The sequence below is a fragment of the Lycorma delicatula genome, chromosome 12, assembly GCF_047948215.1.
Source record: "Lycorma delicatula isolate Av1 chromosome 12, ASM4794821v1, whole genome shotgun sequence".
Classification (NCBI taxonomy): domain Eukaryota; kingdom Metazoa; phylum Arthropoda; class Insecta; order Hemiptera; family Fulgoridae; genus Lycorma; species Lycorma delicatula.
Window position 1 is genome coordinate 76746455 of NC_134466.1, and position 13558 is coordinate 76760012.

Genomic DNA, 13558 nt, shown 5'->3' on the forward strand with positions numbered 1-13558 from the left:
TTAAAAGATTTTCTTTTACGAGGCGGGTACATTTCCCTACGCGGTTTGGGATGTTCCCCTACTCCAGAAGCCGGGGCTCAGTCTTTATGCCTTCGCATCTAGAGGAGACACCCCAGGAGGGGGCGTCTCCGCCGGAACTGCGGTCTTTTAGTGCTCGGGGGCTCTGGAGTACCCGTGTCTAGTAGCTACTGCCCGCCCGTACAAGCACCGGCAAATAGCAGCTCCCCAGGGGGCAATCCGTCACCCCCTCGCTTTCCATTCTTTTTCCCATATCATATTTCTTATGAATCCTGTGATGTAGCTTAAGTTTATTTGTAAGGTATCAAAATGTAATAAAACTCTCTGTCCTTGAATGATGTCTACTGCATGCTCTATTACTTCCTTAGTGTATGACAAAGTGTACTCAAAAACTTATTAAATGTAAATAATTGATAATTGCGTTATCGGATTAAAATATTATTAATAATGATTGTGAATTAATTACAGTTATATAAAGGACAAGTATTCTGGATTTCAAGAATCTAAACTTTCAAGGTGAGGATATATACTTAAAATTGTATTTACACTGTTTTAAAGTAATTATTTTTTATCTCTTATTATTTAATTGTTATTCTAAAAAATAGTTAATAGGAATTTTATCGGTTTGTCTTTTCTTAAAATGTTAAATGGCCAAGGTAGTCATTTTCTGATTAAGTATGATTCAAATATCAATGAGAACTTTCATGCTCTGATGCTAAAATAACTTTAAGATATATATGCATATATATATATATATATATATATATATATATATATATGTGACTATATCACTTGAAGAGCTTATTCGGAAATATCAACAAATCATTATCACAGAAATTTCTGAAAACTATTAAGTAATGGGAGAGTAGAAAAAATAAATAAGTTCATTGGCTTTTGCAGCCTCATCATAAAAAAAGAGAGATCTATTACTGTTCTAACTAAAACAGAATAATTTCTGCAGCAGAAACGCATAGAGTTAGGTCATTAAGTCTGTATAATAGCTTGCAATGAAAAATAATAGTGACATTTACATCCATCATAGACGGTGGATGAACCGCATTTTCATTTTGAAAAATAATGATAATCATGCAAAATTTATGGAGAATATGATACCTTGTCTTTTGAACTAAAAACTGTCACTCCTCAATAGTATACCGTGATTTTAAAGCATAAATTGAAACGGGGAATATTTCCAAGAGTAGAATCACCCCGTTCACAGTTTGCTTCCTTTTACGACAATGTTTGCCTTTACATGCTGAAATTATACGAAAAAACTACATAAGATGGAGAAGGTATGCTACCTGCAATCCATAGTATCCAGATTTAATACCGTACTATTATAATCTCTGGCCAAATTAAGAAACTGTTGAAGCAACTCATTGATGCTATGCGAGGGCATGTCAACATTCACCAGACAGACCTCCTCTTCTGGAATCAATAAGCTTCCTGAGTACTGAATCATGAGCATCACAGTCTCTGGAGTTTGCACTGATAAAATAGTAGTTCACCTCATTTTACTCAAATTGTAGCTATGTAATTCTTGTTTAAATTACAAACCTCACCCTATAATTAATGTCGATATGAACTACTATATTTTCATCATAAGCATGTCAGCCCTGGGTCAGATATTGTACTGCTACCAGATGCAACAAAATTTTTTGGGTGACACATTGCTGATATTTTGTTGTTTTATTATGAACACAGACCCTAAATATTAACTTAATTTTAATGAGATTTCTGCATTTTATTGTTGTTTTTATTTTAACATTTTTTTATTAACTTATTAAAATCGCCATTTGTTTATAATTTACAGACTTAATGGAGAAACTGGACTTGATAAATTAAAAAAACAGTAAGTAGTCTTTATAAAACAATTGTATTTAAAATTGGCTAGTTTATAATATGATGCTTATGTCTCCTTTAGAAGAATTATCTTTTAGTAGGAGGAAACTGGTTCTTTGCATTTCTCCTCTCCCCCTTCTCTTTCATCTCATAAATACAGTTGAGTCCATTTCAAGCTGTTATTACTTTTCTGTTTCCTTTTACATTTTTATTTTAAAAAATTCCTATTTGAATACAGATACATCTAAAAAACACCCGATACATAATTTTCCTCTAGTTTTATGGCTTATTCGTTTGTTTTTTGTATTTTAGTTGTATTTTTATATATATTCATTTATAAATGAATTTTTATGTTATATACTGCAACTTATTTTCGTTGTATTAGTCAAAAAAAAAGAAAACCATAAATATACCTTCATAATATTGCAATATTATGAAGGTATAAGGTAAGAGATAATTCAACTGAATGTACTTGGACGATTATTGCCGTGCATTTTAAAGCGCTTAGTAAATGAATAGTGCACAGTTGCCGGTCGGATAAATAATGAAGCGAACAAAATATTTATAGTTTAGACTAATTTATTTAAATTACTTTATAATGTTTTACAATTTTTTTTTATTTAATATTTAAGAGTCGGTGCACCATATAAAGTTTTACTAGTAAAGATTTGATACGTTGTTTAAAATTTTAGATAGGTTATCTAAATCGTTTGGTAAACCGTTTTAGACTGAAGAAACAAAGAACAACACGATAAAAAATAATAAGAAATTATATGAACACAGGACTCTTTACAAGATAAAAAAGAAATCATTACTTGATTTCATATCTGAACGTAGTGCCCGCCTAAAAATCTGACTTTTTTTATGTATGTTCATCGGTGCTTGTATAATGAAATAAGAAGTAATATCACTCGAATAGATAATCTTGAATAGAGAAAGCTCTTTAAACACGTAAATTATTAAACAAATAGAAACTTATATCGAATAAGTTCTTTAAATAAATAAACCTTGAATTAATAATTAATAAACCTTGCGTAGAATAAGCCGATACCTTGAAGAAGCAAATCACTTGAACCGTTAGAATCATCGAATAAATGATTAAATAAATATTTTGAATAAATAATTTACGCGTTTAAAAGTACATCTCGATTAAGTAAACACATTGGATATAAGCATTTCTTCGTATCTTTAAAACCGGTAACAAATATATGTTGTGTATTCGTCAACCAAGTGTTTCAAAAGACTTTATGACGATCGCAACACGTACTAAATTGTCTGATCCTTTAAATATTTCTATTAAGCCATGTTTTCACTGAAAAGGACAAGTATTTTCATCAGTTATTAATACTAAGTCTCTTTTACAGATGTTCCTCTTAGGAGTTTTCAATTTATTACGTTGTTGCGATCGATTTAAATAATCCTTCGACCGTTAATTCCAAATGGATTGCGTAAATTTTTTCGTTAGTTGCCAACGGTCTAAACGATTAATAGAAATCTCAGTAAAATCGGGGATAGGAATCGAGGTGAAAGGTGATTCAATAAGAAAGTGTCCAAGTGGTAACGGTTGAGGATTCCTCGAATCTGAAGATATGGCTATAATGGACGTGAATTTAAATAATTTTAAATTACTTGTATAATTTTTGAAAATTAATAATAGGATATTCTGTAACAATATAGTTATATCGTTAAGATGAAACTTAAACCCTTTTATGCCGCTTTCCCACACCCATCGAAATGCGGTGATGAAGCACGGATGAACGTCCAATTTATACCTTGTGATGTGGGAAAGGAATGAATATTGACCGGTTTGATTGGAAGTCCTTTGATTTAAATATTGTAAACAATATCCACGGAATATATTGTTTGTAGCCTTAAAAGTTTGTTTGTTATCATAAAATATTTGATTTGGTATACTCGCTTTGGTATACGAGAAATACAGCGCTTTAATGCGGCAATGAATGCTTCCGATGTTAAATTGGATATTAATTCTAAATGCAGCCTTGGGTGAAAGACACATGAATAGCCATGAATAAGTTTTTGGTACGGCTTTTGATCTCTGTCCACCGAATCATTAATTCACCACTATAATCACAGCGCAAAAAGAGAACGGTTTAGATGGAGTAATTGGATAATTGATCAAGTTGCTGATCTAATCTTTTAGCGATGTAACGAAAGCATTTTATACATTTTTGATTAACAGGTCGTATAAATATCTTACCATTGACAATCCAGAATTTTTCACGTTAAGAATTTTGAAGTAATTGAATGACGGCATGAAAAAATTAAAAATCAAAAAAATTACAGTCCACTTTGGACTGTAAATTTTGTTAAGCGTGCATTAGGATGTAAGATAAATTTATGTTTATTATTTGAAGATAGCTTGAATTTTGAAGGCGACCCCCTACACGAAGCATTCCTGATAAAACTACGAATGGATCGAGAGAGAATAATCTACTTTGTTTTGAAATCTGTCTCCGCATTGAATTCTGAAGTATAATATTTTAACTGCGGTAATCGTACATAGGTACGAATTAATCTAAATAAAGATGAAAAATATTTCTGAGTAACGTAGAATCAAACGAGAATTTAATCCCTTACGTTCCTCAGTCGATCACTTAGGTGAAAAATTAAAATTATTAGAGAAAAAGTTATTGGCCCGGTGTATTGACTCTTGTAAAAACCGAAAAGGTCGGTGCCACCATAAATTAAAATTTTTGAAGCTTTACAGGAAACAACCTTGAGACAGGATATCAACAGGATTATCAGATGAATTGATGCGATGCCATTTGGGATAAAGAGTTAAAGTGTTGGATTTTTAAAATGGTATTAGCATCGAATATATTAAACCTTCATGGTTCAATGTGAATTCAATAAAGTGCAATCATGAAGTCAGAATACAAGTGAATTTCATCGATGTGAGTATTTAAAGATGTAACCGCTTGAATAATCCAACGAGTTAATAGTAAAAAAGCAAATAACTTAAATCTGGTGGAGAGATCTGTGAGTGGTGAAACCATAGAGAACCTTGAAGAGATTGGATGAAATATTTCAATTAGAATAAATGGTTCTGACATATACACATCTCGCATTACCTTATACGTTAGTTTATGCGTTGGCAAATCTAAGAGTTTGCCAACGCATAAATGTTAGCCATTGCGTTAATGATGGGACGCCTACATTCGAGGCCAGGGGACGTACCTCTATCCTGGACCTCACCGTACTTGACAATAGATGGAGGAGTCAGCAGTGGTATTGGGAGGTGATACCGCATGATATAGCTAGCGACCATTATGCCACGATGATATCATTGAACGATGTCAGTTTTAAGACGAATGAACAACCCTCGTTGATTAGATTTTCGGCGTACCAAATAGAAGTAATTACAAATAGAGTGGCTACAAGACTAGAGGCGGCTGAACATCTTACGCCAGATACTTTGACCAATATTGTTATGCAAGAGATGGATAGAGAATCGCGCAATAGCCTCAGGAAACACACGGTCTATTGGTGGACAGGTGAAATAGCGCTCCTTAGACAGACGCTACAAACCAGGAGACGTGTAATGCAAAGGCTCAGACCCGCGGGTGACTCGAGATATCAGGAGGCAGTTAGCAACTATAAAGAGGCTAGAAGAGCTCTCAATAAAGCTATAAAGAAAGAGAAGAGAATACACTGGTCGAGGTTCTGTGCTGAACTAGACAGTGACCCATGGGGCATAGCTTTTAAAATTGTTACAAAGAGGTTTGGCAGAAGGCTTCCGATACTCTCCAAGGATTGGGCTGAAACACAAGTATCTAGTCTTTTCCCGCATATAACTGTTGAGGAGCGCAACCCCACTGAATGCGATAGCAGAAGATTTGCCTTATGCGAGTTGCAATGTGCTGGCAGCATGCTTGCGACTAAGAATAGCCCCGGACCGGACCAAATACCAGCTGCATTAATTAAGAATCTTATCAAGAAAGCACCTTGGGAGATACTCGAGGTGGCCAGCTACGGCCTGATTCACAAGACTTTCCCGGAGTGTTGGAAGGAGGCAAAAGTTGTGTTTTTGCCTAAAGGCACAAATGATACAGGACAATTGACATATAGACCGTTGAGCCTCCTCAACACGATGGGAAAAGTGGTTGAAAAAATGTTGGCTGGCCGCATAGTGCAGGAAGTGGAAGATGGTGCAAAAATAAGTGCTAATCAGTTTGGTTTTTGGAAAGGCAGGTCAACAGTTCAGGCAATTAGTAAGGTGATTAGTTGGGCTAACGAAACTAGAAGAGGTACTTGGCGGACAAGAAACATTCCTTTGCTTGTCTCTTTAGACGTGAAGAATGCTTTCGGGTCCATTCCATGGAAACATATTAATGCGGCCATGGTTGAAAAGGGAATTAGCCCGTACTTGAGAAGGCAAGTAGAGGAATACCTCAAAAGTCGCAGCTGTAAAGTCAAGGCGCAAGAGCAAGAGATATCCTTTAGTATGAGCGCCGGAGTACCGCAGGGCTCAGTCCTTGGACCACTTTTATGGGTCATTGCCTTTGATTGTGTGCTTCGGCTAACATTTCCTGAGGGTGTACAAATTATAGCATACGCAGATGATCTGGTAATCCTTGTGCAGGCCAGAACGATCGATGAAGTTAAAAACAAGGCAAACGCTGCATTAGAGACAGTCGGTAGATGGCTCATTGATAGGGGATTGCAGCTTTCGATTGAAAAATGTAAATACATTAAATTCACTGGAAAACGTGTATTGCAGCCAGTAGATATACGAATTGGAGACTATAATATTGAGGAAGTAACAGTATTAAAATATCTTGAAAGAAGTATGGGTTTCTAGTATGTTAGGTCGGGTGGACAGCCTCAGCGGTGAGAGCCAGCATGCTTAGGTGTGCTGGTTTCAATGATCCGCTGAGGACTCCTTGGGGTGTGCTGTAGGGACAAGAAAGTATTATGAAAGTTCCGGGGATCACATCACGACTTGTAGGTATGATGTGGTTCCATAGAGGACATAATAGAGAATAAAAAATCTTAAAAGAGCCACCGGTAGGTCTGACCTGCCATGCCGGTATATAGCCGGTAGGTGGGGAGGGCCTATAGAGTAATGGACACTCCCCTGGGTGGCGTAATACCATCAAGTCGGTCCGGCCCAGGGGAGTAGAGAAAAAAAAAAATCTAAGAGTTTAAAAAGATTTAATAGAATTATTGTTAATTGATCTGTTAATGACAACTAACCTAAACTTATTGTTTAGATCTATCCACTGGGAGAATAAATTATCCCTTAAGCTGTCAATCACGATATCATTTAATTTGCCGCAGTTGTTGAGTAGAATGTTGGCACAAGAATACTATCGGCCCAATCAAGCCTAATGGGTTGTAAATTACAGCAATCATAAATCACTCTTCCATAAAATACCTAATTATCGTTTAATTGAATTATGCTTGAATTATTAGTTAACAATTTACGTATTGGAGACCCAAATTTAACAAATATCTTATATCTGCCTTGTACTTCTTTAATACATGTAGGTTACCAGGTTCTGTTATAAGATTATTACCATAAAAGTCGCTTAATATAGTTTCACAAGCAGCAAGATTATTTATTTCTTTTAAGCGCACAATAAAGTTGCTATCTCAGCGCCCGGTCGTAATATTACTATCGTAAGCAGGTAAAAATTAACTTATAAATTTAACCGATTTAAAACTTTTATTGGATATGAAAAAAGCAAAATAAAACCATGCTATTCACTTTACCACTCATCACGAGCCACCTTCTTCAGAAAACCAACAGTATCTTCAGAAATAACACGATCAATGAAAGGAGGCTGAAAATAAGCCTTTTGCCGCACTGATTGCCTGAAATTCAAATGTTGTTGGGGATCCAACAGAAGCCTGGAGTACACGCCACTAATCGCCTGCAAGGCATTCATGGAATCTGAGCAGAAAAGTACGTGTCGGAATGTCGGGCCAAGTACATTTAAGGCTTTATTAATAGCAAACAACTCCGCAGCGAAAACACCGGTGGTAATAGAAAGGCCAATCATATATGTTCTATTGTAAAACACAAAAGCACAACCAGCAGTTATCGTGTTTAGAGCCGTCTGTATAAACACAATATCATCTGGATTCAAGTTATGTACAATATTGTAGAATGTTTCGCGTAAGATAACCGGATTCATGTATTTTTTATAATATCGGCAAAACTTAAAGCAATAATTCACGAAACAAGGCAGCAAATAGGGGTAATAATGTTGAGAAACTGGAGGTAATTGTAGACTTACAGATAAGAAAAGACGATTAGCTCTAATGCCTAGCGGGGCACTAGATTTTGGCCGTTCCTGATATCGATTACGATATCATAATCGAGTTGTTTGGAGAACACCATGCCAAAATTTGTATGATTTTGTTGCGTTTTAATGCGGGAAACATAGCAACAGATCGTTTGGTTTCGTCTTTACCAAAGACATGGCTAATCGTTGTTGACTTACCCACACGACTTGAACGAAACGAAACTGTAGCTTGCCAGATGTTAGATGAATATATTCACTTGCACTATCAAGTGTCAGATGTGTAAACGTGGCAAGTCGGTAAATCGCGCTACCACTCTTGTCGTATTGGCTAAAAAAATCATTGTAGCAGATGCCATCTGCTTTTCCAAACCCTCATCTGCGTGGCTGACTGAAGCAAATTACTATTACCTACCGAGAGAACAATCGGTCTGTGGTCGCGACAGGTAAGTCATGGAAGTAGGAATGATAAACACGAGAGATCGACGAACGAAAATGTACCTGATGAAGATGGCAACGTGTACGACCCACCGTTCAATAAACAGAGATCTAAGTTCTGCCTCAGTCGATCAACGATAGTGCCTCAGGAAGAACATGATGATGGGGCCCATGAATAGCGATGGGTGTTGAAATCACCATTTTTTAGGCAGGGCAAATGAATCTGTGAAAGCAGATCGGATCATCCTCTCTGACATCGTAATTTGGGGAAGATTCAAGTTGCAAATATTTATTTTAAATGGCACCGATATTTTTACTGAGACTACAGGGATGTATGTATCTAACGGAATCCGCGTGGCCAACACTACTTTATTAAAACAGCCACACTTCGTGCTCACCTACAGCTGGATGATTTCCCTACAGTTGGACATTTCTCCAAGTCGTATCGGCGAAAAGACACTTCATCCTGGGGACGGAAACGAATGGCCTACATACACAATATTAAAGGATTTTCTTCCTTTAGAAGAATTTCTATATCTTCACGCCAAGTATGGAGACCGAAAACATTCCATCGGCTAATACTTGTACACATAAAAAATTAATGTTTCTTGTTATAACTTCTGTGGAAATTACTTATTATTATATGCACGGTTTTTTTAATTTTAAAGCCATTAGGAAGTGCTTCGCTTTTTTGGGCACTTCATCCGACATCATATGCTTGTAGAGGTCTAGGGATGGTTGGAAGCTCGGTAGGACGGAAATGCTGTGCAAGGCGATGATGGTTTTATAAATCACTTAATAGCAAACAGGATCTTAGTAGTTTGCTGCGTAATCGGTGCAGCAGAAACCGACTAATCGGTGGTGCATCGACTGAGCTGAGTTTTTGTAGATCACTACCGGTCTTTCTTGCAGCAGTTACCTTCTTGCCAGTACTCAATACAGCAATAGTAGATGAGAGGGACTTTACTTGTAACAAAGCTTCTACCAGTTTGGTTAGTTCTTTACACAACGAGCATTCTTTTTCTTTTTATACGTTGTTTGAGAGAGCCTGCACGAAACTAATACCAAATTGTATGGGATTTCTCATGCTGAGGGATTTACTATTCCCGACGTGTCACAAGAAAGGACAATTTCTGCTTAATATAGCTTTTATTCCTTATAAAGGGATCATTCTTGGAACCTTGCTGAGTGTGGACCTTTACAGTTTATACATCTTTCTTCTTAAGCACATGTGCTATCATCATGTCCCGTACAACTGCAACGTGCACAAACCTGTTCCATTTTGCAACCGATATTGGTTGCAACCAACCCAGACATTGGAAGCAGCGTCTGGGGTTTGGTATATATAGTTTCACACGAACAGAAAGGTAACCGTTTTTCGGTCAAGAACGGCTGGATTGGAAAAAATCAGAACTAGCGATGATGATGGCACATCAACACAATTCCCCTTGTCATAATTCAGAGAATTATGAGAAGAGAGAATGACTGCTTATGACAGTAAATCCCTTTAGGGCTTTGAACGGAGGGGGTGGAGTGGTGACCGATAACGTCAAAAGGTGGGTGTCTTCGCCTACGGGGCTGAGATGACTGCTTATGACAACTCTTCCGTAATTACCGGTAACTCAACGTCAGCCACGTCACGACAAAAAATCACTTAGCTAAAATTTAGGGTGTTATGGGGCTAAACTATCATTCGGTTAGTCCATGTATACTTAAGGGATACTAGCGGTTTTCGGCATTGTTCTTCCTTAATTACTTTAACGAGCAGGGTGCCACTCCTGAATTTTTAACAGGTTTAGGAGACCCAAAAACTGTTTGACGCTCTTATTTTTTATGAAAGGATAAATTTTTCCAAAAGATTTACCTTCCTCGTATCTCAAAACAAAAAACAGTATACAAGAAAATTTACAAGTCTCCTAACATTTTTAGTTTCCTTATCGCTACTTAAATCTTCGGCTGACAACGTCGATCGAAGTCTCTTCAAACCCTTGTTTTTGTTGGTTTTTCAAACGGTTCCACTACCGGTGATTTAACAAACTACTCCAGTAGAGTGCACGCGTACTGGAGCTAGAGCTTCGTACAACTGGGTTCACACTGTTGTCCAGAAGCGATCGTTTGAAACTCAGTACGTAGAGCCATCCACCCATCGATACGATAGTTTCCACCTTGGATTACGGTTGCGTTGCGTTATGTATCGCAACTCCACCGAGTGTAGGTGTGAGAAGAAACAGTGTAGGATGTTGTTGTGTAGCTGTGTAAGTGTATATGTTGTAATTTGTATAGTGTTCTTGGTGCGGTGTATTTGGTTTTTATGAAAGGTTCAGCAACTAGGTGTCTAGTTTAAAGAAACTCTGCAGAGCATAGGGCCGTGGGGTGCACAAACCCCGAAAGTCTTATAGAGTATAACTCCAGGAGCAGGAAATTGATCCTTGTTGTCCTTAGATGACTAACCCATCTATTAGCCAAGAAGGACGCACTAGCTGAACTATAAGTTACAGTTCGTAATGTATAAAGTTTTAATTCACGGTCAGCGGGATATCGCCATTCTTAGTAGATTGCTGTCTAGGTGTGACCAAAACTTGGCTATACGATTTCATTGTCTCAGTGTGAAAACAATTATGTCGTTTAAATCTGAGAAAAGACTATCGAACAAAAGGATCAACTAGTAGTGTGTCTTTAAGTGATAAAAAAACTTTAATGTTTAGCTGAACCGTGAAAAACATATAAATCTGAAGTTAACCAAACATGTAAATTCAAACACACGTTCTAAATTTAAGTTTTCATCGATTAAGTCAAGATAATTTTTATTGAGAAAAGATTGACGTTAAGCTTGCTTTCCCCAAGCTTAAAGATCTTTGCTTGTTGTTAAGAGAATCGACTAGTTTCATTGTTAGCTTACTTCGGAATATTACAGTGAAACTTGCATATTCATTTTTAAATGTGTTCTCTGAGAAGAGGTTTTTGCAAATGTTTCACGAATTAATAAATCATGTCTTTCCAAAAACATATTACACGTGTCTTTTCCGACACATTCCTTGATAAAATGGCCAAGGTGTAAACAATTAAAATATTTGTTTTTTCTTAAATTCCTTGCAATCATCAATAATTATTTCTGAATGTTGTTTTACGTTTATAAATATAATGACTTGAATTGCACATATGACAGAAAATTGACTTGATATGATAACCATGAGCTAGTTTTTATGACTTCATTAAAATATTACGGTAAGTTGCTTTGGTTATCCTTTATAGTAACGTTAAATTTATGTGAACTACTGGATGCGAGTGAAGCATGGTTTTGAAATCCGATTTAAAAGTTACGTTTTCCAATATTTGCCTTATTTTTTTTTAATTTCTGAATTTTTTGAACAAATTAATCTTTCCTTCCACAACTTATCTACGATAGGGTCTAGCTTGGAAGTTAGAATCTGTTACGATAAGTTCAACGTCAGTTGGAAAATTCATGGCTTTAAGTGGATTTACGGATAACTGATCATATTAATAATCAGAAAAGTATTAGAAAAGACTCTTTGAAATGAATCTCTACAGTTTCTCTACATGATGAATGGCTGTAAGTTATTACTAAATCTACTTTCGAATAAATTATTTGTCAGTAGACAGTTCTCATTTGTGACGGGCAAATTTTTTATCGTGTCAAATACTGTATTTTTAATGAAGAATAAAGATAATGTAACTATTAAAATAAGAGAGATAACTTGTAGAATGAAATAAATCGTTAAACATAGCAAACTAATATTACCGCAACAGAATATTACTTTCAAATGATGGTAATTTGATTGGTGGCAACTGAATAGGATCGGCTAAAAGCGTGAGATGTATTTTGACTTGAGTTTAGGTTATCACAAATATATTTATTAATCCATTTGGTTTACATTCTAAGGTACATAAATTATCTTCAATCTGAGCCTATTATTTTCAACACCTTCAACAAAATTTAATTCTTCAATTTAGATTGAGTAGTATCATAGTTTTGCGACATCTCGCAAATTCCTTAACCAAATATTTAATGTGTAGCTGCCATTAATTTAAGGGTCAATTGTTCTGGATTTTTGGAGGATCAACCACAACACTTTTTTTTAAAATTAAAAATATAACAAAATAATTTCTATTCGATTAAATTAAAATTATTTTCAACTAATTATCTTTAATTTGTGTAATAATATTTGATTCATAAAATATAATTTAACTTAAAATTCTGATTTATGAATCGCATCTGTAGATATAAATCCAGTGAAAATGCGTTAATGTAATATTTTAGCAACTTTATACAAATTTGTTAATGTTTTTCATTTAACTTTAAAGATGAAAATTTGAAATTTTTTTTATAAATGGAACATTATATGATGAATTTAAGGGAAGCTATTTTTATATTTGCTGTACATTAGGAGTATTTTAAGTTCAGAATATATTTTTTTTAAATCTCCATAATTTAATACGATTATTGTAAGTTATTCATTTGAGCAACTGAAGTATGTAGATTATAACTACATGACACCACTTTCATTCCTATGACTTTGTGAGAGTGGTGATGTAAAAGATTCCAAAACATTGTATTCGCGTATTAGTGTGAACATAAGTACATCAGTTTTTTATTTAAAAAAAAGAGTGAAATTAAACAAGAGGATTTTCAGAAAATATTAATTGTAGACGTACGCATAGTTATTGATCTGTTAGATTTTTTACGTTATTCATTATTATTGAGGTTTGGATCAAATTATTTTATGTATTTATTTTTGTAAGGTATTTGTTTTTATATATTTTGTTTGTTTTGCAGTAAATATTATAAGAGTGATTTGTAAGTACCGATACCATTTATTTTTCTAATATATAGACCTTAAAAACTCCTTAGGTTTACAAATATTATATCATTTGTTATTTAATCAATTTGTACATTCTGTAATTTACAAAAGATTAGTATTTAGGTAGATTCATAATAAAGCTACCTATTATAATGGGTACCATGATTCGAC

General features: G+C 35.2%; 1 protein-coding gene across 3 annotated transcripts in view; it reads left to right on the forward strand.

Annotated features, from left to right (window-relative positions):
• The window catches only part of LOC142333189 (uncharacterized), an 87032-nt gene that overhangs the window by 20075 nt on the left and 53399 nt on the right, over nt 1–13558 (forward strand). For 2 of the 3 annotated variants that reach the window (XM_075380153.1, XM_075380151.1), the window contains exons 4-6: nt 487–534; nt 1832–1870; nt 13363–13383. In XM_075380153.1, the coding sequence (XP_075236268.1) occupies nt 487–534; nt 1832–1870; nt 13363–13383 (108 nt within the window). The remainder of the gene's footprint in view (nt 1–486; nt 535–1831; nt 1871–13362; nt 13384–13558) is intronic. The other variant, XM_075380152.1, reaches the window with a different exon arrangement.